Here is a 25,136-nt window from a genome sequence, read left to right as displayed (position 1 = left end):
CAAATTGATAGAGGCTGAGTGTGGGCTAGTATAAGCATATAGAATCCTAGGATCCATACACATTAGGGGAGTTCACAACCACCTACAAGATATTCCCACAGACCTCCACTCAAGAACAAGACTGGAGGTGGGGCAGGAGATCAAAGAAAACCTCCTTTGGTTGTGCAGTCCTGGGGGAGAGGAGCAGCCTCAGCTGTGGAAAAGACAGAAAAAGCTCTGGCCAGACCCTTTTCCCCTATTGAACAAAAGCCTTTAGCTGTGGGGGGAGGGGCAGCAAACCATGTTAACCCCCACAGCACAGGTTAAGATCCACTGCTGTTGCAGTAAAGGTAAGAGAAAAAAGCTCTAGTCCTAGATGAGAGGCATAAAACCGTATTGAGTTTATGATGCTACCAACACCATCAGAGGTCTTCTGCCAGTGAGGGAAGGGCAAAAGAAATCTATTTTGCACAATACCTACCAGATGCAAGGCAGAGCATAAATGCCACAGGGAAGGCCAGGATCACTAGGAAAACCTTAACCTTGGACAGTGGAACTGCTGAAGACTAGGGCAGATCAGGGCAACAAGGAATGTTTAAGGGGAAACAGAAACAAAAAAATGCTGAACACATAGTAGGCAAACTCTTGAAAGCCAAAGATATGGAGAAAATACTGAAGGCGAGCAGAAAAGGACACATTTAATACAGAGGAACAAAGGTAAAAAGTTACAGCAGACTTGTCAGAAATCAGGATGCCAGAAGACAATGAAGAGATATATCTAAAATGAAAACAACAACAACAAAAAAGAAAGTCAAATGAGAATTCTATACCCAATGAAACCATATTTCTAAAATGAAGGCACTCAATATGAAAACTCAATTTTAAAACGGACAAAAGACTTGAATAGACATTTCTCCAAAGGAGACTTATGAATGGCCAATAAGCATAAAAAAAGATGCTCAACATGATTGACCCTCAGGAAATACAAATCAGAACACTGAGATATTACTTCATACCCAATCCAGATGGCTATAATCAAAAAGACATAATAACAAGTGTTGGTGAAGATGTGGAAAAGCAGGAACCCTCATACACTGCTGGTAAGAATGTAAAATGGTATAGCCCTTTGGAAAACAGGATGGCAATTCCTTGGAAGGTTAAAAATGGAGTTATCATATGACTCAGAAATTCCACAAATACTTGTGGAATGTTCACTGCAGCACTGTTCATAATAGCCAAAAAGTGGAAACAACCCAAATGTGTACTGACTGATAAATAGATAAAATGTGGTATGTACACAGAATGGAATATCTCTCAGCCATAAAAAGGAATGAAGTACTGACACATGCTACACCATGGATGAACCTTGAAACATTATACTAAGTGAAAGAAGCCAGTTACAAAGTGCCACAAACTGTATGATTCCATTTACATGAAATGGCAAGAACAGGCAAATCTATAGAGACAGAAAGTCAATTAGTGGTTGCCTAGGGCAGAGGATGTGGGTGGGGGATGGAGGCAGGCTAAGGGGTACAGTTTTCTTTTTCGGGTGATTAAATATGTTCTAAATTTGATTGTGGTGATGGATGCACAACTCTATGAATATACTAAAAACCATTGAATTGTATGGGGTTTTTGGGGGGGGGGGGGTTGGCAGCTGGCCAGTACCGGAAGCCACACCCTTGACCTTGATGTTACCAACACTGTGCTCTAACCAACTGAGCTAACCAGCCAGCCCTGAATTGTATACAGTAAATGGGTGAACTGTGTTGCGACTTACATTGCAATAAAGCTGTTTTTTTTTTTTTAATTTTATTTTGTCGATATACATTGTGGCTGATTATTGCTCCCCATCACCAAAACCTCCCTCCCTTCTCCCTCCCCCCCTCCCCCCCAACAATCTCCTTTCTGTTTGCTTGTCGTATCAACTTCAAATAATTGTGGTTGTTATATCTTCTCCCCCCCCCGGTTTTTTTTTTTTTGTGTGTGTGTGTGTGTGTGTGAATTTATATATTAATTTTTAGCTCCCACCAATAAGTGAGAACATGTGGTATTTCTCTTTCTGTGCCTGACTTGTTTCACTTAATATAATTCTCTCAAGGTCCATCCATGTTGTTGCAAATGGCAGTATTTCATTCGTTTTTATAGCTGAGTAGTATTCCATTGTGTAGATGTACCACATTTTCCGTATCCACTCATCTGATGATGGGCATTTGGGCTGGTTCCAACTCTTGGCTATTGTAAAGAGTGCTGCGATAAACATTGGGAAACAGGTATACCTTCGACTTGATGATTTCCATTCCTCTGGGTATATTCCCAACAGTGGTATAGCTGGGTCGTATGGTAGATCTATCTGCAATTGTTTGAGGAACCTCCATACCATTTTCCATAGAGGCTGCACCATTTTGCAGTCCCACCAACAATGTATGAGATTTCCTTTTTCTCCGCAGCCTAAAGCTGTTTTTTTAAAAAACAGGCAAAACTGGGCCGAGCCGTGGCGCACTTGGTAGAGTGCTGCGCTGGCAGCGCGGCAACTCTCCCGCCGCGGGTTCGGATCCTATATAGGACTGACCGGTGCACTCACTGGCTGAGTGCCGGTCACGAAAAAACGACAAAAAAAAAAAAAAAACAGGCAAAACTAATCTATGATGATATAAGTCAGAAAATGGTAAGGGAGAGGGGGAATGATTTAGTGGGAAGAGGCTTTCAGGAACCTGTTGGAGTAATGGAATGTTCTACACCTGATGTTATTAGTGATTACTAAAATGTACATATAAGTAACAAACCACTGAGTTAGAATTTTGTGCAGTTTGCTATATGTAAGTAAATTACCTTTCAATAAAAAAGTTAAAAAATTTTTTCTATAAGCAAAAAATTGATGAGACTAATCTTCCAAACAGATTAATTTAAAATGTTAATATGGGATATATTAATTGTGTAACTCATGCAGAGAAAAAAAGAGTTGGCAAACACAGAATCACAATTACTCTGATTTTATGGTACAAAACAAATCAAGTTTTAGTTTGAATTATTCCGTAATTAAATAAATCTAACATAACCAGTTTAGAAAAGATGTCTCCAGCAGGAATAAGTGAATCCTTTCACCCTAGTACCACGGTATCCTTTACTCTAACAGCTCAGTTGTAGAACTTTGTTTACAAATTACAAAGGCATAATTGCTTGTGCCTTTCTTCATCTTTTCCAACAGATTGTAAGCTCTCTTCAAAGGTGAAAAACAACCCAATTATTCGTGCATCTCTCAAAATGTATAAGTACATTATTATCTGGCTATAACAGGTACTTAAACAAAGTATATATTAAATTCTTAAATATAAAGCAAAATATCAAGATATCATCTCATAAATCTATAGCCACTTTGTTCCCCTAAATATGAAGCCCATCTTTTTACTAGGTAGCTGAGACACTGGACTGGGGACACCTACCAGAACAGAATCCAAAATGTTTAAAGAGAGAAAGGGCAACAAAACAAGCAAATCAGTTCTTTACAGATACAGAACACAAAGGCCCTGAGAAAATAAGACATTTTTCATTGAGTTCTCATTTGTAGAACTTCACTGAGCTTGCCAGGATGGAGCCTTGATTTGGTTTGGTTTTAAATATATGTCTTTTGTTTTAGTGATGAGAAGCAGCTCAATATTTTCTTAACTAAAATATGAAAATTAGAAAATTTTAGAAAGATTTCAGTGAAGGGAACCTCAAAATCCCCCCCGACTATGGGAGTCTCTTCTGGAACGAGCTTACTTTAAAAGAGCACCAGTATTTCTGAAATAGGAAAAAAGAAGAACAATGTCTAAACCCTGGCAACTAAACCAATAATTATAAAACTTGAAATTTTCTAATGGTCATTATGTTATTTTGCAGTTTTTTATAACTAAACTAAAAATAGATGGCAGCTGTATGTATTTTCTAGGACAAGTCTATGGGAAATTGGTCTTAGAAAAATTTCTAAATTACTCCTGTGCAAATGTATTGAGTAGAACCAAAAGGAATGGAGAGCTATCTTCTAATTTTGAGTGCCCTATTTATCATAATGCTGCCTCGCCCACTGGTCAAATGTGCCTCTCCTTTCAAATTTTTGTCTTTTGGAGTAAGAACTAAATAAAATAGTGACCTCTAAAGAAATCTTGCAAACTTGAGTTTCACAAGCTACAAATTGTCAATGAAAAATCACCCATGATGATACTGCCAGTACTAAATGTTAAGGGGTCATAATTTATCACCTTATTTTGAATTCTAGGAAGGTTTAAGATTTGTTGACATCCAAACAGTAACAAGTAATCTTGTTTTGGTCACTGAGTCATAAAGAAAATACAACCAAATCCTGATACCCTAGACACTGTAGCAGATTGCTCACTATTCTTCCCTTCTGCTAAGCTGCCCAAAGAAGGAAGAGAAGGAAGAGAATCAAGGAAGGAAAAGGGGTTCTTTACAAGGAGAGAATAAAGCACTTACACTTCATAGGACTTTCTAGCCACAGATGCCAGGTGCTACCCACTGAAATCCAGGCTTGGACTAAGCTCCACATTTCTGAAACGACCATCTCAACCGAAGCCTGGGGCTCAGAGTCAGCAGGAGGAAGCTGCAGCTCCCACCAGCAGCACATTTCAAAGAGGCTGCAAGAAGAGAACATTTTCCATTTAAGCATCTAATTCCAATCTTCCATTTCACAAAGCAGTAGCAGAACAGGCCTTTATATCAGTCTTTTCAAAAGATATTTCCATGACTATATGATTAATATGAGGCAGGCTATGGCCCGGCCATCCTTTCACTAACGTGCTCTAAGTCCTTCATATTACTTCACAGCAGATCCTAAAAATACTTGCCCCTTTTTTTCTTTAATGGTATACTGTTGCTCCAAGACTCAGCTCTATACCAACATTTCTAAAACTGCCGAATCAACTGAAATCACTGAACAGGCCCTCAACAATGCAAGCACACATCCAGATAGGAACCTAAGGATTCATTAGCTGCCAAGAATTAGAAGATTAGGGCTGCTAGTTAACCCTGCACAAAAACTCCTCAAATTAAGCAGAATTACTTAAAATACTTCACTGAGGACTGAGGAGCTCTGGCAAATAGAAAATGAGGTTCTGGAAATACAGATTAATTCAATGAGACATGAAAAGTAACATAAATGTGTCAGGTTGCTGTATTTTTTAAGCACTTCAATCAGTAAATGACATATTTATTAAACGAAGACTTACAAAGGTTTATAGCATATTGAAGAAGTTGATTGAGAGGGAGACTACATCACAGAACAGAGTAAAATCTTAAAAACGAAACTATAAATCAATCAAACAAAGCAACATTTTAGATACATGCCCTGCAACAATGTGGTATAGAGCTAGAAAATCAGAATCTCCCAAATCAAGAAAAAATGATTTTCATGAGATAGGTAAAGAACGAACAAGCGTAATTTACCTGAAACAGAAAAAGTAATTTTTTAAGTTGTCAACTACCTTAAGTTCTTATAGCTAATCCTTTATGTGAATTTTACAAAGATGAGACAAATTTGCTACATTTGTCACTACAAATTACTTTCTGATAGTTTTCTTGGATAGTCGGGAGAGAAAATCGTTGGAAAGTATATTATTTAAGAAAAATATAAGCTGAGGAGCACATAAAATAATCGTCTGTACATAAAAATATTTTTCAGTATAACTTGTTTTGCAAGATGGCATGAAACACAGAAATGAAGATGAAATGAAATTTAAGTACTATCTTAACCACAGCAGTGATGAGTAAACAACTCCTACCTCCAAAAGACGTTACAAAAGAAAAATAATCATAAAGCCCCTACCAAGTTCTCAGACTCATAAAGTACCCTTGTATGAATAAATAACTTTTCTAGAAGCAAAAAAGCTAATTTACAGAGATAAATTCAGCCAACTTATATTTTCACAGCCATCTCCATAATAATTGAATAGACAATCAAAAGGAAAAAATTATTTTCCTTATGGGAGGGAAGAGCTCTTAAATAAAAACAATTATTTAAAACATCATAAGCCATTCAGATTCCAGGATAAACACTCTCAAACACTCTCTAAATCAACTTCAGAAGACTGTGTAGTGCCCATATGCACTGTTCTATCTTAATCTCAAAGGAAGTAATCAAAAAGACCAAATAACAGCACTGCACACTGTGGTCATCCCAGTTTATGACAAAACCCCAGTGCTTCTGGGACAAGAGTTTTCAAACAATCCTATGTCACAATGTCCTCTGTCAAATGAATTTTGATTCAACTTTGTAGCCGTCGGTCACACATAATATGATACCAAGATATCTTGCCCAAATATTTTCACGGCAGGGCCGGCCCGTGGCTCACTCGGGAGAGTGCGGTGCTGATAACACCAAGGCCCTGGGTTCGGATCCCATATACAGATGGCCGGTTCGCTCACTGGTTGAGCGTGGTGCTGACAACACCAAGTCAAGGGTTAAGATCCCCTTACCGGTCATCTTTTTAAAAAAAAAAAAAAAAAAAAAAGGACAAATATATGATTCCACTTACATGAGGTACCTAGAGCAGTCAAATTCAAAGAGACAAAGTAGTAGATGGTGGTTGCTAGGGGCTGGGGGTAGGGTGAACTAGGAACTTACTGTGTTTAATATGTGTAGTTTCAGATTTAGAAGATGAAAAAGTTCTGGATATGGATGGCGGTGACAGCTGCACAACAATTTGAACATACTTAATGCCACTATTCACTTAAAAATGGTTAAGATAGTGATGGCTGGTTATTCAACTGGTTAGAGTGTGGTGTTGCTAACACCAAGGTCAAGGGTTTGGAACCCCACAGTGGCCAGCCGCAAAAAGAAAAGAAAAGAAAATGGTTAAGATGGTAAATATGTTTTGAATATTTTACCACACACACACACAAAAACTTATAAAATCTACTTTCCTTCTTTTTCTTTACTTTTATATAAAATCTACTTCCCATATTTCCCCCATAAACTCAGTGCAATAACCATGAAAGAATGCTGAAGAAATATTTGGAAGGCTTTGGAAAAGCTGTGTTATAATTAGAAATATAGCTCTGATAATTTCATATCCTGAATCAAACCATCAACTCTGGCCCAAGGCCTGATAAGACAAGAAATAAACTAATCCAAATATGGAGGAATGCCACCAGATAACAGACTACCCTGCCAACAGAAATACTGTCACAAATTCTTATACACAGGCTCCAATACTCCAAAGATGTGAAATGTTCTATATTTGCACTGTCCAATATTTGGAACATGGATAAGTGTAAAGAACTAATTTTAACTTTTATTTAATTTTAATTAATTTAAATAGCCACACTTGGCTAGTGGCTACCATACTGGATGACACAGCTAGATTAGTAAACTCTGGGAGAAAGATCTTTGGGTTTTATTATTTACTTCATACACTCTCAGTTTCTACCCAGTGTGAGGCACACAGTACTCTTATGTTCATTGAACTGACCTACAGAAGTTGTACTGAAACATTTTCTGTTTTCTATAAGACTGTCCTTTCAAAAAAGCATGTTATAAGAGTTACTTAACTGAAGAATAAGAGCATAAGCACCAAAAAATGTCTAAATTTTCAGATTGATAATATCAATAAATACAGTTGCTAGAGGAAAACCGAAGACTGTAGGTTTTAGAACTAGAGCTAAAGAAACAAGAAACTCCAAAGAGGTAAAGTACTAGGAAAGAAGATTCAAGCTGATATTGCATGACCCATGACCCTTTCTGATATGATATTTAAGAATAAGAAAATTCCCATGGACATGTGGTAAACCAATCATGACAATGCCAACTTAGTCCATCAAAGCATGATTTTATTTCATTTGATTTATGATTTTTATGTTTTCCTCATACCTTTTCAGTTTCAAGATCAGACTATAAAACTTTTGAAGTAACCTCTAACCCATAGATTGTCTCTGTACAAATACTCTCCTACTTATAATTTTAATTACAAGCTTAGAACTGAGTAGCAAAATTTTAGCCCTATAAAAAGATGCTCTTTCCTTCCACAGCTTTCTACATTGTGTACTAATTTTGGTTCCTGGGGGGTTGGACAAAGGAAACTACTGTGTTCAGAACAAGCTACTATTAGATAAGAATTCCTTTAAGATATGCCTAAAAACAGTTTTCTTACCTTTAGAACACTTTGAAGTTAACAGTGATATCTGCCCATAAAACATAACCATGGCGCTGAAGACTTCTAAGAATTTTGGTGGAAAAAAGTTTATTGTAATGAATAGATTGTCGAGAAAATGGCTATTTCATACAAATATTAGAGAAAAAGAAAAGACACTAACTTACAGCACAGGCTAAATCATATCTAAATAACACCTCTATACAAAGTCTACTGTCACCAGGTCATTAGAACTATAGTACATGATTCTACGATTAGTAAGGGGGCAGGAGGAGACAAGGAAGATAGCTTTACAAAATGTGTATGCTTTAAAGTCATTTTGTAGCAAACCAGAGAAATTCTGTTCTTTATCAATTTCCAACTGGAAATTAAAACCTTATGCTTATTACTACATTAAAGCACTTTTGATTACAAATTCTACGTAGTAACTATTTCACGAAAGCCTTATTAGTCCAAAAGTTCCTCTCCTTTCTGTACCTGAGTATTTGCAAATATAAAATGAGGGCAATATAAACACCTCATGAAGTTTTATTTTTTAAGATGGAAAAACTGAAAACAGAGGATTATAGGAGGCTTTCAATTAACCATGAATACAGTGAAGAAAGACAGCAAAAATAAATGAAATTCACAGATAAAGACAAATTTGAGTTATCCAACTGTCCTTCAGAGGTGCCCACAGATATTCACTCATTCAACAAACATTTTTTAAGAACCTGTATGTGAGGTATCTTGATCCTTTCTCTTTCTTAATAATTGGTTTATTGCTTCAACTATGGGTATTAGACTGTATAAACAAATGTGACAAGGATCCCTCAGTCTAGTAGGGGAGACAAAACAAATTTTCAAAAAGGTGAAAAAAAAAAATGGCAAACACAATGAAATAAAGAGCTCCAGGGATTCAGTAGGGACAGCAATGACTTTCAGCTGAAGAGAATCTGTTAAGACTTCAAGGAGAAAGTAGAATTTAGGCTGGGCTTTGAAAAGATGGGATAGTTTCTACATCTGAAGACAGGTTTGAAAAAGGTTAAAAGCACAGAAGACAGAAATCAAAGAAATAGCAAAATTGAGCAAAGGTAGTGTCCCCTACTCACAAAAAACATTTGCTTACTATGAGATACTACACCTGTTTGAATGCTGATGGAAAGGACTCAGTAAAGAGGGATTCTGAAGACGCAAGTGAGACCCAAGATATCCCAAAGGTTAAGATCCAAGAGAATTCAGAAGATGAGATGCAGAGCACTTAGATCTGACAGGAGGAGAAGCAGCTGAATAAACCCATGCTGAAGTTTTACCAAATCAGAGGGGAAAGGCTGATGGTGTATTTAACAGAGTGTCTAAAATGATAAACCTTGGAATCCAAACAGGATAAGAAGAAAAGTAAAGACAGGAAGATCCAATAAAGAAAGAGTAAGGGACAGTCAATGGACTGAGGTTTCAATGATCAAGAACTAATGCAGGGACTTCTGTTTAAGAAGACTGAACTAACTGATTGAACACATCTGTTTCCCCTCAGGTCCCTTTCAAAAATCCACTAAAATAAGAGTAAAGAGATGTTTTCCTTTAAATTAAAAAAAAAATAAAAATAAAAAGGCAAAAACTCAAATGGACAAACAGAATGAAAACAGATGACAGATATCAACTAAACTGGGGAAACTGGAAAACTAATGGAAGAGTGTTGATTGTCTTAGCAGACCTGAGAAGGCTGAAATTTGCCTGGGGGTGGAGAAGGAAGATAGATGAGAATGGGGAAGCCAAGGGGAAAACTGATTCATGTTGCAAAACCCCCAAGTACATCTGAAGACAGAGGCACAGGTAAAACAAAAACTACAGGTGTGGGATTAAAATCTTTTTTTTTTTTTTTTTAAAGATGACCGGTAAGGGGATCTTAACCCTTGACTTGGTGTTGTCAGCACCACGCTCACCCAGTGAGCAACCGGCTGTCCCTATATGGGACCCGAACCCGTGGCCTTGGTGTTATCAGCACCACACTCTCCCGAGTGAGCCACGGGCCGGCCCTAAAATCTGTATAATAAGCAGTTACTCCTAGATTTTCTCCCTGACTATGAGCAGCCAGGCTTCTATGCTCCCAACATAACAGAAGACTCAATGTTTACTTTGGAAAGATTGAAGTAGAGCGACAACAGACTCAAATAAGAACAGGAGTATTATACTGAAAACAAAACATTAAATTGAAGCCTACATACTTAGTGGTGAGATCCATCCCCAGGCCTTATTCCCCCACTTGACTTTAGAATGCTAATACTAAAGAACTCCTCTCAAGGGAAAAGTAGCCCAAGATAAAAGGCCCTACAGAAAGACAATAAGAAGAAGGGGCAGAGGTTTTCTTCTCAACTATCCATCATATGAAGAAGGAATCCAAGAAAAGATCACGGGATCCAGGAATCAGTGGATCCAATACAAGAAAGAGGCAAAGGGAATACGAATCCCAGGGTAATAATTATGCAAGAGACCTACAGAACCAGGCCAGATTGGAGCAGAGAAAGGAAGGGCTCAGGGGGATAGATGTTTCCTTCCACCAAAAAAGGAAAGAGATCACCAGCCTGAACATACAAAGATGATATTTACACTGACAAAGATTTTGGGATGAATTACTGTAGATATACAGAAAACAAAGCAAATGTAAAAAAAAAAGAAAAAGGTACTGATTACCACTAGGAAGAAAAAAAAAGTTGCACAAAAAAAACTTCTGTTTTAAAAATGAAATTTTTAAATTTTGATAAGGGCTGGCAGGTTAGCTCAGTTGGTCAGAGAACGATGTTATAACACCAAGGTCAAGGTTTTGGATCTATGTACTGGCCAGCTCTGCCCCCACCCCACCCCAAAAAGCCAACAAAAATTATAAAAATTAAAATTATATAAGATTTCAAAAAAAAATAAAGACTATAATGTGGGGTTACTTGAGATTCTTGAGCCAGCAAACTGGAAAAACAGTGGGTTATGACCAGAGCAGAATGTCTGAATTAGTGATTTGGAGGGTTTGGTGACTTTTTAGTAATAAGAGATCCAGGGTGTGACCAGGTGGCTGAAGAAAATGAAGAAGATAAAGGAATTGAGAGGCCAAAGTGTTAGATGAATTATCAATCCAGATGTTGAAGTTGCCTAAAAATGATGATATGTGACTCTGCTGGCTATTTTCCAGGTCCATTTTTCCACTGTTCTCTACCATGTTTTCTGTTCCAGTAGGCTGACCTGTATAGACTTTATCAACAGGCTCTGGTTGGGCTTGACAATGGGTAATTCTAGCAGGAGATTAGAAGGAGAATAAGGTCAGGACATTCATTCCTCCAGCTCTCTCCCAGCAAGGTCACCTCAAGCTAGCTATGTCCCTTCACCAGAAAGTCACCATTCTTCTCCAGGCAGCCAACTCCATACTTTTCTTTCAAGTTCAAGTAACCATTTCCTCTCTTATCCCCTCCCACCTAGGGATGTTAACAGTTTGGCTACAGGTACCACACTATTTCCTGTAGTACCATTATACCTGCATTCTTTATAATAGTACCTTCATAAAATAAACTCTCCTCAAATTATCCTGTCAGTGTGCCATCTGTTGTAGTTGGGACGGTACTAACAGTGATGATGATGAAGTAAGGCTGTAACAGAGAGTAATGGAAAAAAGAGAAAAGAGACTAAAATTTAAATAACAGTTGCTAACATATTTTAACCTTTATGTTCCAAGAACTTTTCTAAACTCTTTATAGATATTAACTCATTTAATCATCACAACTACCCCATGTAGTAAAAAGAGATTTTTGTCTGGTTCATTTCCAAATACCAACACCCAAGACAGTTGCCAATACATGGTAAGCACTCAAATATTAATTTAAAATATACACAACAATAAGCAAGTTTAGTTGGGAAGAGGTGACTTTTATAGTACGGTGTAGAATTTCTCCCATTTATACTTTAGATCAGGGAATTGTGACTCCCCAAAGAGATCACAGAAACTAAACACTAAATGAGACCATATGTGAATGATTTTCTTGTGTAGCCTGCAGTGAGTTTTATTCCTTTAACTTCCTACAAGATAAGCCAGAACCTGGACCCCCATTTTTTTAAGTGTAAAATTCAAAGACAAATTTTTAAATATTATACACTTGCAGCCTAGGCACTGATTTAATAGGGCGGAGCACCTTTAGGTATCAGACACGAGTTAAAAGAAATAAATAAATAAAAGGGAACGAGGAACAAATAAAAAATATGCTTGTGAGTATAAAATGCAGAAATAAAGTTAAAGGTATTTTGTCGGTCAGTATAAGCCTCTAGTTTTCAAAGTACTTCACAATTGGTCAAGTAAATCCTACACTTAGGATCTAAGTCAGCAAGATCACCATGTATACACACTCACACAGAAATAAGCACAGCAAAGATAAGTGTAAAATTTCAGGGAGGATGCATAAAACATGAATCAAAGGATGCGGAAATACAACAGATATAACAGGTTGCAATTAACACCTCACTGGGATGCTCATACAGTTATATGGAATAATGAAGGCGATTATAATAACCATCTTATAATAACCTAAAAATCGGAAAACAAGGCTGTAGGACCAGTATGAAGCGAAATAACAAGGTTAGAGGACCAGTATGAAGCGGAAAGAGAACTCCAAAGATTTTCTAAAATCAGAATTGACTTGTTTTCTTTATATTATGTTGCACTCCAAAGCAGGGGGGAAATTCACACGTGTAAGAATCTAGAAACCTGAGGAGTTTCGAGAATAATGGACTCAAATGGGCATGAAAATCAGCAAAGAACAGTGAGGTATGAGTAAGGCTACGACTGGGAAGGAACTGCCAGATGCAATACTTGGATACGGAGTGGAGACGAATAAAGCATCCTTAAGTAGAAGGCTGAGAAACACTGGGTTTACGTTTGGTTGAAGGAAGACAAAACGGAAAAGCACGGCCTAAGAAGCAATAGCAAGGGTAGAACTTAAAAGAGGACTAGATCGATGCTACAAGCGAGAAGCACAGGACCTAAAAATCAGATTCTACGGGGCGGGGGAAGGGCCAGTTCGCGACCGATCAGCTGCCTCTAGTTCCCACAGAGCGACACAGCCCCACCCCACGGCAGCAGCTCCTCCCCAAGGAGGATCTCACGAGGCCAGCCGCCGGGCTCAGGCTCTCCCCTCAAGCCTAGGTCCCACCCGGCCGTGGCCCCGCGGCGCAGAACGGCCTCTCTGGGCCCCTCACCGAACGCTGCAGCTCCCCAAGCCAAAACGAGGCGCGCTCCTTTCCGCTGGGATCTGGGTCGTGGTAAAGCGCCTGCACTGCCTGGTACACGAGCTGCAATGTTGGCTTTGCTCCTTCCATGGTAGTGGCGGCAGTGGCGGCAGCGATGACTCTGATTCTTCTCCCGAGGCTTCCCCGGTTGCTCTGCCTTCGCGCTTCCTCACTGTCTCGGCCACGGCCGCTCCCTGACTGGCGCCATCTCCTCCTCTTTGGCCGTTACCAGGGCTGAGGGGTTCCCCGTGGTAGTTGCCCCCTCGGAAACAGCGGTTAGATCTTATTCAGGTTCCTGGCCTTCTTTCAGGTCTTTCCACTAGACTCCAGATTTCTGAGTCCAGACGCCCGCGCTCACCTCTTCACTCGCGCACTTGCCCTCAGAAGCCTGTCTCCGCATGGCACAAACCATGCAGTGTACCAATTCCGCGTTGACCCGGACCGGAAGCAGCTGCACCGAAACCTTTGGCACACTTCCGCCTAGTGCACTACAAAAGGCCTCCTTCCCGGCACCCTCCTCTTGTTTCCCCGCCCTCTGCCGGAAGTGGCCCTGCCGGTCCAGGAGCTGGGAAGTAGGGGTATGGTGTGGTTCTCTCGGTTTCTCACGTCCAGCTGAGGCTTAAGGACCGACCTGTGTCCCATACCTGAGCCTCTCTCTTCTCCTTGACAATGGATCCAGGTCTTCCCTTCCCCTCCTACTTCCCCGTCTTTTCCAGAAAATCCTTTCTGGCCCGGTCGGTGGTCAAGGCGTGTCAATTCAACTATCCGTAGAGTGTCCACGTACTGAAGATCCAAAGACGACTTAAGACATGGTTCCTACGTTGACTCTACTGGAGGAGACAGACATGTAATCAAACACCTATTTTACAAACCTGAAATAGGTGCCACATTGAAATAAATCCAAAATGCCTAGAATCTCTGTTCGGCCCCCACTTTTCTATGAAGACATTATGCCCAAAAGTGGTCTTTTGTTCTACCGCTCCTGACGCTTTGAACTCCAAAGCATTTTGCATACATCTTTAGGGTCATTTTGCATACATTCTTTAGGGTCATTTGTATTTTTGTGTATGCCTTTCCGAATCAAAAATCAGTAGTCTAACAATTCTCAATTCATGCAAAAAAAAAAAAAAAAAAAAAACAAATCTTGGAATCTGTACTATAGCAAAATTTGGAATAAAAGGTAGCAAGCAAGTGACAGGGTTCCCCAACATTGCTGCTATTAACTTCTGCACTAATAAATAACTTCTACTATTTGGTGAATGCTTACAATGTGTAAAACACCGTAGTTACAAACTCTCACTTAAACCCCTTAACAGCCTCACCAAATAAATCCCCATTTTAAAGAATGAGAAATAGGTAACATATTTTGTCCAAAGTTACACAGTTCTTAAATGAAAGGATTTGAATACAGATCAGTTTCGTTCCAAAGCCTGTTAAATCGTTCAGGCCCTATCATCCTGTGTGTTACTTTCTTTCTGAATTGTTATTGTCAAGGAATTTGAACTTCCAACACCATGATGAAAACAGTGGCAAGTGCCAGGAGCTCAGTGCGCCTACATTGCAGCTCAGTCAGTGCGCGCCCCACCTCCCAGGAAAAAAGAAAGTGTTACTGGACAGAATAAATTTCAGACAAAGAAACTTGATATTTTCGTAACCTGATTCTTTCATTTTTTAAAAATAAGATTTTTAGTGAGACTACCTTGGTCTCTTCCCTCATGTAGTTTACTGTGTAATTGCAAAGCAAGACAAACAATTCAGTACAATGTAAAAAGTTCTGTGAATATCCCAAGGAAAAGAATGATGTTGGCTCTCTCACCTCACTCACACTATGTTTTTTTTTTTTTTAAAGGATCACGAAACCTAAACATAAGAGCTAAAACTATAAAACTCTTGGAAGGACCAAGAGTATATCTTCATGACCTTAGATTTGGCAATGGTTTCTTATGTCACCAAAGCACAATCAACAAAAGGAAAAAGAGATAAATTGGACTTCATCAAAACTAAAAACTTTTGTGTGTCACAGGACACTATCAAGAAAGTGACAATCCACAAAATGGGAGAAAATATTTGGAAATCGTATGTCTGATATGCAATTAGTATCCAGAACATATATAGGAACTCTTAGAACTTAACAATGGAAAGACAACTCAACTTTTTTTTAATGAATCATAATTGATTATACATATTTCTAGGATTCAATGTTGATATATGTTGATCAAATCAATATTATTAGTATGTATATTGTTATAAATTGTACTTATTCTTTATGCCCCTTGTTCAGTCTCTCCCTATGCCCCTCTCCCTCCCTCCTACCACCTCTGATAACCCTAGATTTCTTCTCTCCCTCTGAAAGAGTAATGGTTCCTCTGTTGATTTGTTGCCTAGATGATCTGTCCAATGCTGAAAGGTGTGTTCAGGTCCCCCAATATTATCATAGAGCAGATGCTTCTTCTGTCCCTCTGGAATGGGCTTTGTGGAGAGAGACATCGTCTTCTTTTCTTTGCTCTCTGCTGGTGACTCTCCTTGTGTCAATGCACTCCAGTGGCTGGCAGACCATCTGTTGGTGGTTGTGACGTCTAGCCACTTTCACGGCAGTCACGATTACTGTGGTGGCTGTGGTGGGCCACCCACATGGAGGTGATGTTTTTGGCATGCTCCTTGACACTGGTGGTGTGCCTGGTTGTGGAGGGGTCTGGTCCCAGGCTCCATGCCCCAGCCCCAGGCAGGGCCCTGAGGAGCTGGCAGTGTGCCTGAGCCAGAACTGATTTTTCGTCCTTTGCTTACTTCTAAAATGGGGGAACTTCCTGTGGGAACCAGTTCTTCAGTTGTGTTGTTGAGCTAAATTGCTGCTTTGCAGCTGTTTCCTTATGGAAGACTTTTTGTGCAGCTCAGGGTTAAATGGTTGACCTTATAGGTACTTCCAACTCTCCAGAGACCTGGTGGATCTGGGTTGTGTAGAAACTCTGATCTGGGCCTGAGTCTTTTCATCAAACTGCACCACATGCGATTCTATATTCCTGACCAGTCTCCTTTGAGTGGTCCTGCGCTGATTGGGGGGCAGATCAGCTGTCCTTACTGTGTCCCAGTGTTCTCCCGGTGGGCCCGTCTCCCCCACTGCCCATGCTCCAAACACTTCCCATGGGACTGGCCCTGTGCTGGTCCCTTATGATGACTCACTGGCCTCTTAATGGTTCCCCATTTTCAGCTGTTCTGGCTCCTCACTCCTGCGTGGGTCCACAGGAATCCTATTAGTGGTCTTGCTGTCCTGAGGGCCACCAAGGCCCTCTTCTCCCCTGCCGCCTCCAAGCAACTCCATCCAAAGGGCACAGCTGTGGCTTCTGCCTGCTCCTGCTCCATGCGCTCAGCAGCTTCAGCCTTAAAGTGGCCATGGCCCAAAACACTCCAAGCAGTTTTTTCTTTCTCTCATTGTGGCTTCTCCCCTTTCATGAACTCAATAGGTCTCTCCTCCTCTTCCCCTGAGCTCCAGCAGCCCCAGCTTGGTTGTTGTTACATTTTTATAGTTGTAAATTGGTTGATTTGTAGGAGAGAGTGACACTGGGGACTGTCTATTCTGCCATCTTGACCAGAACTCCAACTCAACTTTTTAAATAGGCAAAATATTTAAATAAAAATTTCTCCAGAGACATACAAATGCACATGAGAAGATGCTCAATGTCACTAGCCATCAGGTAAATGTAAATCAAAACTACTTCACACCCAGTAGGATAGATAAATTTTTAAAAATAGATGGTAAATGTTGGTGAAGAATATTGGTGAGAATGTGAATAAACTGGAACTCTCATGCACTGCTGATAGGATTGTATAATGGTGTAACCACTTTAGAAAACAGTTTTCAGTTCCTCAAAGAGTTAAACGTGGAGTTACCATATGACCCAGTAGTTCCATTCCTAGGTATATAGAAATGAAACATATGTCTATATGAACACTTCTACATGAGTATACATAGCAGCATTATTCATAATAGCCAGAAAGTGGGAACAATCCTAATATCTACCAACTGATGAATGGATAAACTAAGTGTGGTATATCCATACAATGGAATAGTATTCAGCCATTAAAAGGAATGAAATATTGGTACATGCTTGTATCATGGGAGCCCCAAATTTGAAAGGGTGCTCACATAGTGTTTGCCTGTTCTGAAGAAACTCACCCAATATTGCAATAATTGGAGACATTGGTTTATTAGACTTACAGGAGGTGCTAATGGTGGCCAGTCAGCTAGAAATCCATACTGCCACAGGGTACACACAACAGTTATATAGTGAACAGATCAAAGGAGAGGTGTACATCATTTGCATGCTTATGTGCCCCTCACCCAACTCAGAGCTCACCAGGAGGTCTGCCTGAATAGATTAGTTAACTTACTTGTTACCCTCCTGGCTGCAGAATAGTTTAACATTAGTGTGCTAACTACATTTACATGCTAATTCATTTACTCAGGGCTCCTGCTTCCTACCATCTTCCATTTGTCTTAAAGGAGACATGTCTATCCTTGGGTAAACTACCTTGGCCAGGGGTAGTTTCCCAGTGGGGAGGAGAAATTCTGGTATGCATGGGGAGGGGAGATAGGTCTATGTCCTGCATTTACCTTACAATGCTACAACATAGATGAACTTTGAAAACATTATGCTAAGTGAAAGCAGACAGATGCAAAAGGCCACATATTGTTTGATTCCACTTACATGAAATGTCCAGAATAAGCAAAACTCTACTCAGAAAGTAGATTAGTGTTTGCCAAGAGGAGGGGGTATGGGGAAAGACTGCTAATGGATAGGGGGCTTCTCTTTTGTGGTGTTTTAGTCCATTTTGTGTTGCTATAACAGAAATACCTGAAACTGGGTAATGTATAAAGAACAGAGGTTTATTTGGCTTACGATTCTGGGACAGCTGCATCTGGCATGGGCCTCAGGCTGCTTCTGTTCATGATGGAAAGTGACAGGCAGCTGGCAGGTACAAGCAGATCACGTGGTGAGAGGAAGTGAGACAGAGAGAGAAAGAGAGAGAGAGAGAAAAGATGCCAGGGTCCTATAAACAACCAGCTCTCGTGGGAACTAATAGAGTGAGAACTCTCTCATTACTGCCCCCACCAAGAGAGCACTAATCCATTCATGAGGGATCTGCCCCCATGACTCAATCAGTTTCTAACACTGCCACATTGGGGATCAAATTTCCACAAGAGTTTCGGAGGGGACAACACATCCAAACTACATCACGTGGTGATGAAATGTTCTGGAATTAGATAGTGATGATGGTCACAAAGCCTTGTGAACATACTAAGAATCATTGAATTGCATACTTTAGAAGGATGAATTTTATGGTGTGTGAATTATATTTCAATAAAACTGTTACTTAAGTTTTACGATTAGGGATTATTAAAATATCACACAGATATTTTGCCAACAGTTAAAAAAAAAAAACTAATAGAGGTAACACCTAACCCAGAGTGGGAGTATTAGGAACACCACCTGGAGAAATTACATCTAAACTGAGACGAGATTGATAGATGAATGGAAAGTAAGTAGGTAAACAGCAAGTATTCTAGGCAGAGGCAACAAACGTGAAAGCCTGGAGGCAAGAGAAAAATGTTATACTCTGAAGGCTAAAAGATGTCTACACTAGGGCTTGCTGGTTAGCTCACGTGGGAGAGCGTGGTAACACCAAGATCATGAGTTCCAATCCCCATACCGGCCAGCACCCAAAAAAAAAGAAACTGTTATAATAATCCTGGTGAGGAGTGATGGTGGCCTAAAGCAAGGTGTTGGCAGGAGGAATGGTGACAGAGAGATGTAAGATGAATTTAGGAGGAAGAGGTTTGATATGGTGATTGAGTTGCAGGGTGGAAGAATCCAGGCTTCTGAGATATGGAACCCAGAAGAAGAAACAGCTTTTACGGTAATGGGGAGGGGTGCAAAGGTGAAGATAAGGAATTCAATCTTAGCCGTTTTGAATATTGAGGCACTTACTAGACAGCCAAGGCCAGTAGTTTGCAGCATGTGTGGAGCTGAAGCCCAGGGACTGGGTCGAAGACGCGGACTTGAGAGTTCTCAGTTTCTAGTTGGTGGCTGAAGACAAAAGTGTGATTGAGAAGAGCCAGGGGGGTGATGGCTCAGGGCAGGGCTCTGCAGATAAATGCTATTCAAAGGATTGGCAGAGTAAGTAGAAGCTGGGAAGTAGTCCTTTCTGACAGAAGAAGGCAAAGAACAAGGAGAATGTACTGTAAAGATACTGGGAGCATCTTTAAGCACCATCAAATAAAAACTCCAGAGAGGTTAAATATTGTTAGAATAAGAAATTTGAAATAAAATATCAGAAATATATGAAATATTCTAAATACCAAAACCACTGTAACTTTTGTCCTTAGGCATAATGGCTGGCCACACTGGGAAAACTGAACTCTGATGAAAAGTGTAAGGGGCCCAACCCCACCATTGCAAACAGAAAGGGTCCCCACTCCTTCCTCCTACAAGCAAATGAAATATGCTTCTTTAAGCAAGAAGGTAGATTTTCTGAAGGAAAGAAGTGAAGATGAACCAAAGTCAAGGGTTCAGATCCCCATACAGGCCAGCCACAAAAAAAAAAAAAAAAAAAAAAAGAAGAGAGGATGAGGGTTTCTTTTACTCTCTAGTGGTGAGCTTACCCAAAGTTGAAGGCCAGGGCGGAGCCCGTGGCGCACTGGGGAGAGTGCGGCGCTGAGAGCGCGGCAACGCTCCCGCTGCAGGTTCGGATCCTATATGGGAATGGCCGGTGCACTCACTGGCTGAGTGCTGGTCACGAAAAAGACAAAAAAAAAAAAAAAAAAAGAAGGCTGTATCTCAGCACTTAAGTTCCATGCAGCTGCTGTCATGAGAACTTCCATAGAATCTTAGATCTGCCATGGGATGGTCTTATGACCTGTGGCAAGCCTCAGGTTACAATAAGCATAGGTTGTAGCCCCAAAGAGTCCTGCTTAATTCTCTTCTCTTTCCCTGTGACACACACACCCCACCCATCCTGCAAACCCCAGGGTGAAAATAAACTAAAAACAAAACAAACAAAAAACCCAGGGTGAGGTGAGCCATTGCCCTTTGGGGAGAAGTGTCGAAGGCAGTGTGGCAGAGGCCAGTGGTTTTACCCCCACACTCATTCTTTTCTTGTTTGGGTTGTTCAACCTTCCTGGAGTTCCTTGAAAGGATATTCTTTTTTTCCTAAGCTAATTCAAATTGATTTTCTGTCACTACCATTAAGAGTTTCAATGAATACTCTGCTGGCTGACATAACAAAATACCACAGACTGCAAAAACTATTTTCTCACAGTTCTGGAGGTTGCAAGTCTGAGATCAGGGTACCAGCATGGTCAGGTTCTGATGAGGGCTCTCTCCTTGGCTCGCAGATGGCTGCCTTCTTGCTGCGTCTTCTTGGAAGGCCACTGTCCTATTGGATTAGGGCCTTGCCATTATGACCTCACTTAACCTTAATTACCTCCTAAAGATCCTATCTCCAGACACTATCACATTGGGGGTTAGAGCATCAACATATGAATTTTGGGGGGACACAATTCAATTCATAGCAGCTGCCATTATCTCCACTGGCCTGGAGAGCTGGAAGGCCCTCATCCTCACCCAAAGAATCAGGTAACATCAGACTTCTTTGGCATACAGGTGATAATAAAAGTTAGGCAAAGTCACACTGACCACATCAGGCATGTGGATATGTTGTGCTTCACTAGAAGACAATACCTTTGGACTGGATTTTATGGCTCTCTGCTGGGAACAAGCAGTCATAATATTCTCAGGGACACTTATAGGATAAAAAGGTGTATGCATAAGAATGTTCATCCCATACTGGGATGAACATTGCCCTAGTGGAAAAATAAATACATCCTCAATGTCCATCAAGAGGTAACTGATTAAGAATCCTAGGGTAAAAAAAAAAATCCTTAGGATGTATACATACAGTACATACTAAGCAACCATTGAATATAAAGCAGAAAAAATTATTGTTCATTTTGTTACATATGATAATGGTATTGTGGTTATATACGAAAATGTCCTTATATATTTAGAGATATATACTAAAGTATTTAGGGGTGATGTGATATAATAAAGAATATATCTCGTCTTTGTCACCAATTCCTGGTACAGTGCCTCAAAACCTTGGAATTTCTAAAGTGATAGCAATGACTTTGTTATGGTAATAAAGTAACTCTTGGTGGGCCCCTAGATAGCTTCAGAAATATCAACCACATGATTAGAGGGCTGAAACTTTGGGCCAGAGTTCCCAGGGGAACTCTCAGAGGAACTCCATAAAGGAAGAGCAGCTGGAGATGAGCTCAACCATGTGGCTGATGATTTAGTCAATTATGCCTACATAATGAAACACTGACAAAAACTCTGAACATTGAAGCGCCGTGGCACTTCCTGGTTGGTAAACAGATGTGCCAGGAGGATGACGTTCCCTGATTCCATGAGAGGACATAAAAGCTCTGCCTTCCTCCCAGACCTCAACCAATGTATGTCCTTTATAATAAAACTTTCATCATAAGTACAGCACTTTCCTGAGTTCTGTGAGTCCTTCTAGCAAATTATTGAACATGAGGAGGCTGTGGGAACCCTGAATTTTCAGCCAGTTGGTCAGAAGTGCAGATGGCCTGGGGATCCCAAGAAGTGAGGCTGACATCTGAAGTAAGGGCAGTCTTGTGGAGGACTGAGTCCTTAAACCTGTGGAGTCTGATACTAACTCCATGTAAAACGTGTCAGAATTGAATGACCGTCTACTAGCTGGGGCGGAAATGATGAACAGGTAAGATGTTCATGATGTCCTTATATGAGTTTAACATACGTAGCAAAAAAAAAAAAAAAAAGATAAAGCAAATATGGCAAAATGTTAACAATTTTTATAGGGGATAAATAAATGTGTTTACTATACCGTTCTCTCTGTATTTTGGTATTTTTGAAATTTTCAAAATTAAAAATATTCAGAACTGGAAAAAAATCATGTCAGTTTTTATTTATTGACATAAAAAGATGTTTGAGAAATATTATTGGAAAAAGAAACAGGTTAAAGTCAGCATGTAAAAATACCCATTGCTGCGCTGGCCAGTTAGCTCAGTTGGTTAGAGCATGGTGCTGATAACACCAAGATCCGGTGTTCAATCCCTGTACAGTCAGCAAAAAAAAAACATAGATATGAAAACATATTTATATTATATTTGTATATAGGCAGAGAGAGGTATTTGAAAAGAACGTTCAACAGAATGGTAATGACGGTTATCTCTGGTGATGGGATTTTGAGCGGTTTATACTTTCTTGTGTTTTTCTTCACAGCGCTTATCATAACTTGACCCATTCCATAGTTTTTTATGTTTTTTGCTATTCCCTCCGTTAAAGCGTAAGCCCCATGCGGACAAGGACTTTGTGTTGGTCACTGCCACATTCCCAGTGCTTTGAATGGTGCCTGGCATATATGGTAGGCACAAAAAAATTTTATTGAATACCTTAATACAGTTTATATGATTTGAATTTTTTCTTTATAATGATTACTTATATTTTATTTTATTTTATTTTATTTATTTATTTATTTTAAAAGATGACCGGTAAGGGGATCTTAACCCTTGACTTGGTGTTGTCAGCACCACGCTCAGCCAGTGAGCGAACCGGCCATCCCTATATGGGATCCAAACCCGGGGCCTTGGTGTTAGCAGCACCGCACTCTCCCGAGTGAGCCACCGGCCAGCCCTAGATGTTCAGAATCTTGCCGAGCATTTGATATAAATATGCACGTGCACCCAGGTGTTCCTTGGTTGTTGTCTAATGTAATTGCACATGTGCACCCAGGTGCCCTGGGTTATGGACTTAAGTATAAAGGACGAGTGGCTCTGATCCACAGCGCCCACTCCCCCTGCCCCCCGGGACATCCTGGGGGCGGGCCACAGGGAGGCTGCTACTGCTGCTGGAGGCTGTTGCTGCAAGCTGTTGCTGCCAGAGCCCCCGGGACCCTCTGGGAGGCCACCTCCACTGCTGCTGGAGGCTGCTATAAGCTGCTGCTGCTGAGGACTGAGCTCATGTTGTCTGCCAACGGCTCCCAGGATCTTTCCCAATTACCTAGCGTGGACCTGTGTGTGAGGGGTCTGGTGACCCAGCTGGGTTTGAAGAGTCTGAGCGCTCGCCTTGACAATACAAACGGAAACTTAGTATAACTAAAATAGTGAAATGTTTTGGCTTTAGTTATGAAATGCCTAGCCATACAATTAGCATAGCTATTGCCTCAATCCGACAACTGGCATAGTCATGTAGCTTTACAGATACCACCAAGCCACCCCAAACCCTCATCCTTTATCACTCGCAAAGTCTTCCTTCCTGTCTTGAGTTTCTCTCTTTGGAAGCCACATGTAGAGGAGGCGGAAAAGTATCTTTCTCCCAACAAGATTAATTTTTTTTTTTTTTTTTTTTTTATTGACCGGTAAGGGGATCACAACCCTTGACTTGGTGTGGTCCACACCACGCTCAGCCAGTGAGTGCACCGGCCATCCCTATATAGAATCCGAACCTGTGGCCTCGGCGTTACCGGAACCGCACTTACCCGAGTGAGCCACAGGGCCAACCCCAACAAGATTAATTTTTATAATTCATATTATATCCATATACTGACACTTGGTCCAGTTTTACTTTATTAAGCAATGCAGTGGCACTGGAGTGATGTGGGCCAAACTGTTGCACAACTAGGCTGATGAGCAAATGCTCTTCCCTCATGAATGAAAAAAGCACCACTGGCTCTAGGGGGAAAATAACTCTCTCTCACGTGGTGTGGTAGAAAGAGGGCTGTCCTAAAAATCAGATCCCCTTGTGCCAATCCCAACATCACTTCTTTCTAGCCATGTGACTCTAGCCAAGTAACTGCCTTCCTGAGCTAACTGGATTCCCCTTCAAAAAGGAGTCATAATACCTACCCATCCTACACACAAGGAGGACCAGATAAGATCATATGAAAGTGCCTTGGAACTGGTTCAGTGTAAACAACTATAAAGTAGTTAACACAGTTTGACAAATATATAGAGTCAAACAGTCACTTCTGGTCTTATTGAGACATTTAGAAATAATTCACAGATGTTTACCAAAACCAAAAGCCTCTTGAAATACTGGAGGACCAGCATATTCAATGAGTTACTGAGACAGCAAACAGGCCAAAGGTTTGGCTACCCCACCAGCCACGCACCCATAACCACTATCACACTTATCGCATGACCTACATCTCCCTGCTACATCGCACGACCTACATCTCAGGGTCAAAGTGATTACCAGCCGCCTCTTGCTTCCTGAAGAATTTAGATATTTAGATCCATTTATGACTCTCACCTTCCCTGCCACTCTGCTTATTAGACACTGAGTGTATATCTGGGGTGGTTCCACGCTGCCAGACCTAGACCCCAGAGCCTTTTTCCCTGAGCAAAACCAAAGCCCTGATCATTGTCCTTCAGTCCTCTAGATCTCTCTACCCCCTTGGACATTCCAATTTCCCTCTTTTCCCCAATGCCCAAATACTTCATCTTCTTGGACTCAAATTTCTGTGATTCATCCTTCTCTGATTCTCAGTCTTGGCTGTCCACCCAATCTCACATCAAAATTACCTGGGGGGTACTTTAAAAAATACCAATGCCTGGGTGCCTCCTTAGACCAATTAAATCAGAAACTCTGGGGCTAGGTTTGGAGCTCCACTCCAGGTAGTTTAAAGATCCCAGCTGAGTCTAATATGTGACTGGGTTGATAGTCATGCCTT

General features: G+C 40.5%; 1 protein-coding gene across 2 annotated transcripts in view; it reads right to left on the bottom strand.

The window, feature by feature from the left end:
* TNPO3 (transportin 3) overlaps window positions 1–13,795 on the bottom strand; it is an 81,017-nt gene extending 67,222 nt beyond the window's left edge. The window contains exon 1 of one of the 2 annotated variants that reach the window (XM_063098838.1): window positions 13,335–13,795. In XM_063098838.1, coding sequence (XP_062954908.1) covers window positions 13,335–13,454 — 120 coding nt within the window. In that variant the 5' untranslated portion in view covers window positions 13,455–13,795. Of the gene's footprint in view, window positions 1–4,452; window positions 4,554–13,334 lie in introns of those variants that run through there. The other variant, XM_063098839.1, reaches the window with a different exon arrangement.
* Between the last annotated feature and the right edge of the window lie 11,341 nt (window positions 13,796–25,136).

The sequence above is a fragment of the Cynocephalus volans genome, chromosome 6 (assembly GCF_027409185.1).
Source record: "Cynocephalus volans isolate mCynVol1 chromosome 6, mCynVol1.pri, whole genome shotgun sequence".
Lineage (NCBI taxonomy): Eukaryota > Metazoa > Chordata > Mammalia > Dermoptera > Cynocephalidae > Cynocephalus > Cynocephalus volans.
Note: the sequence above shows the minus strand (reverse complement) of the source record. Positions and strands in the feature narration are given on the sequence as shown.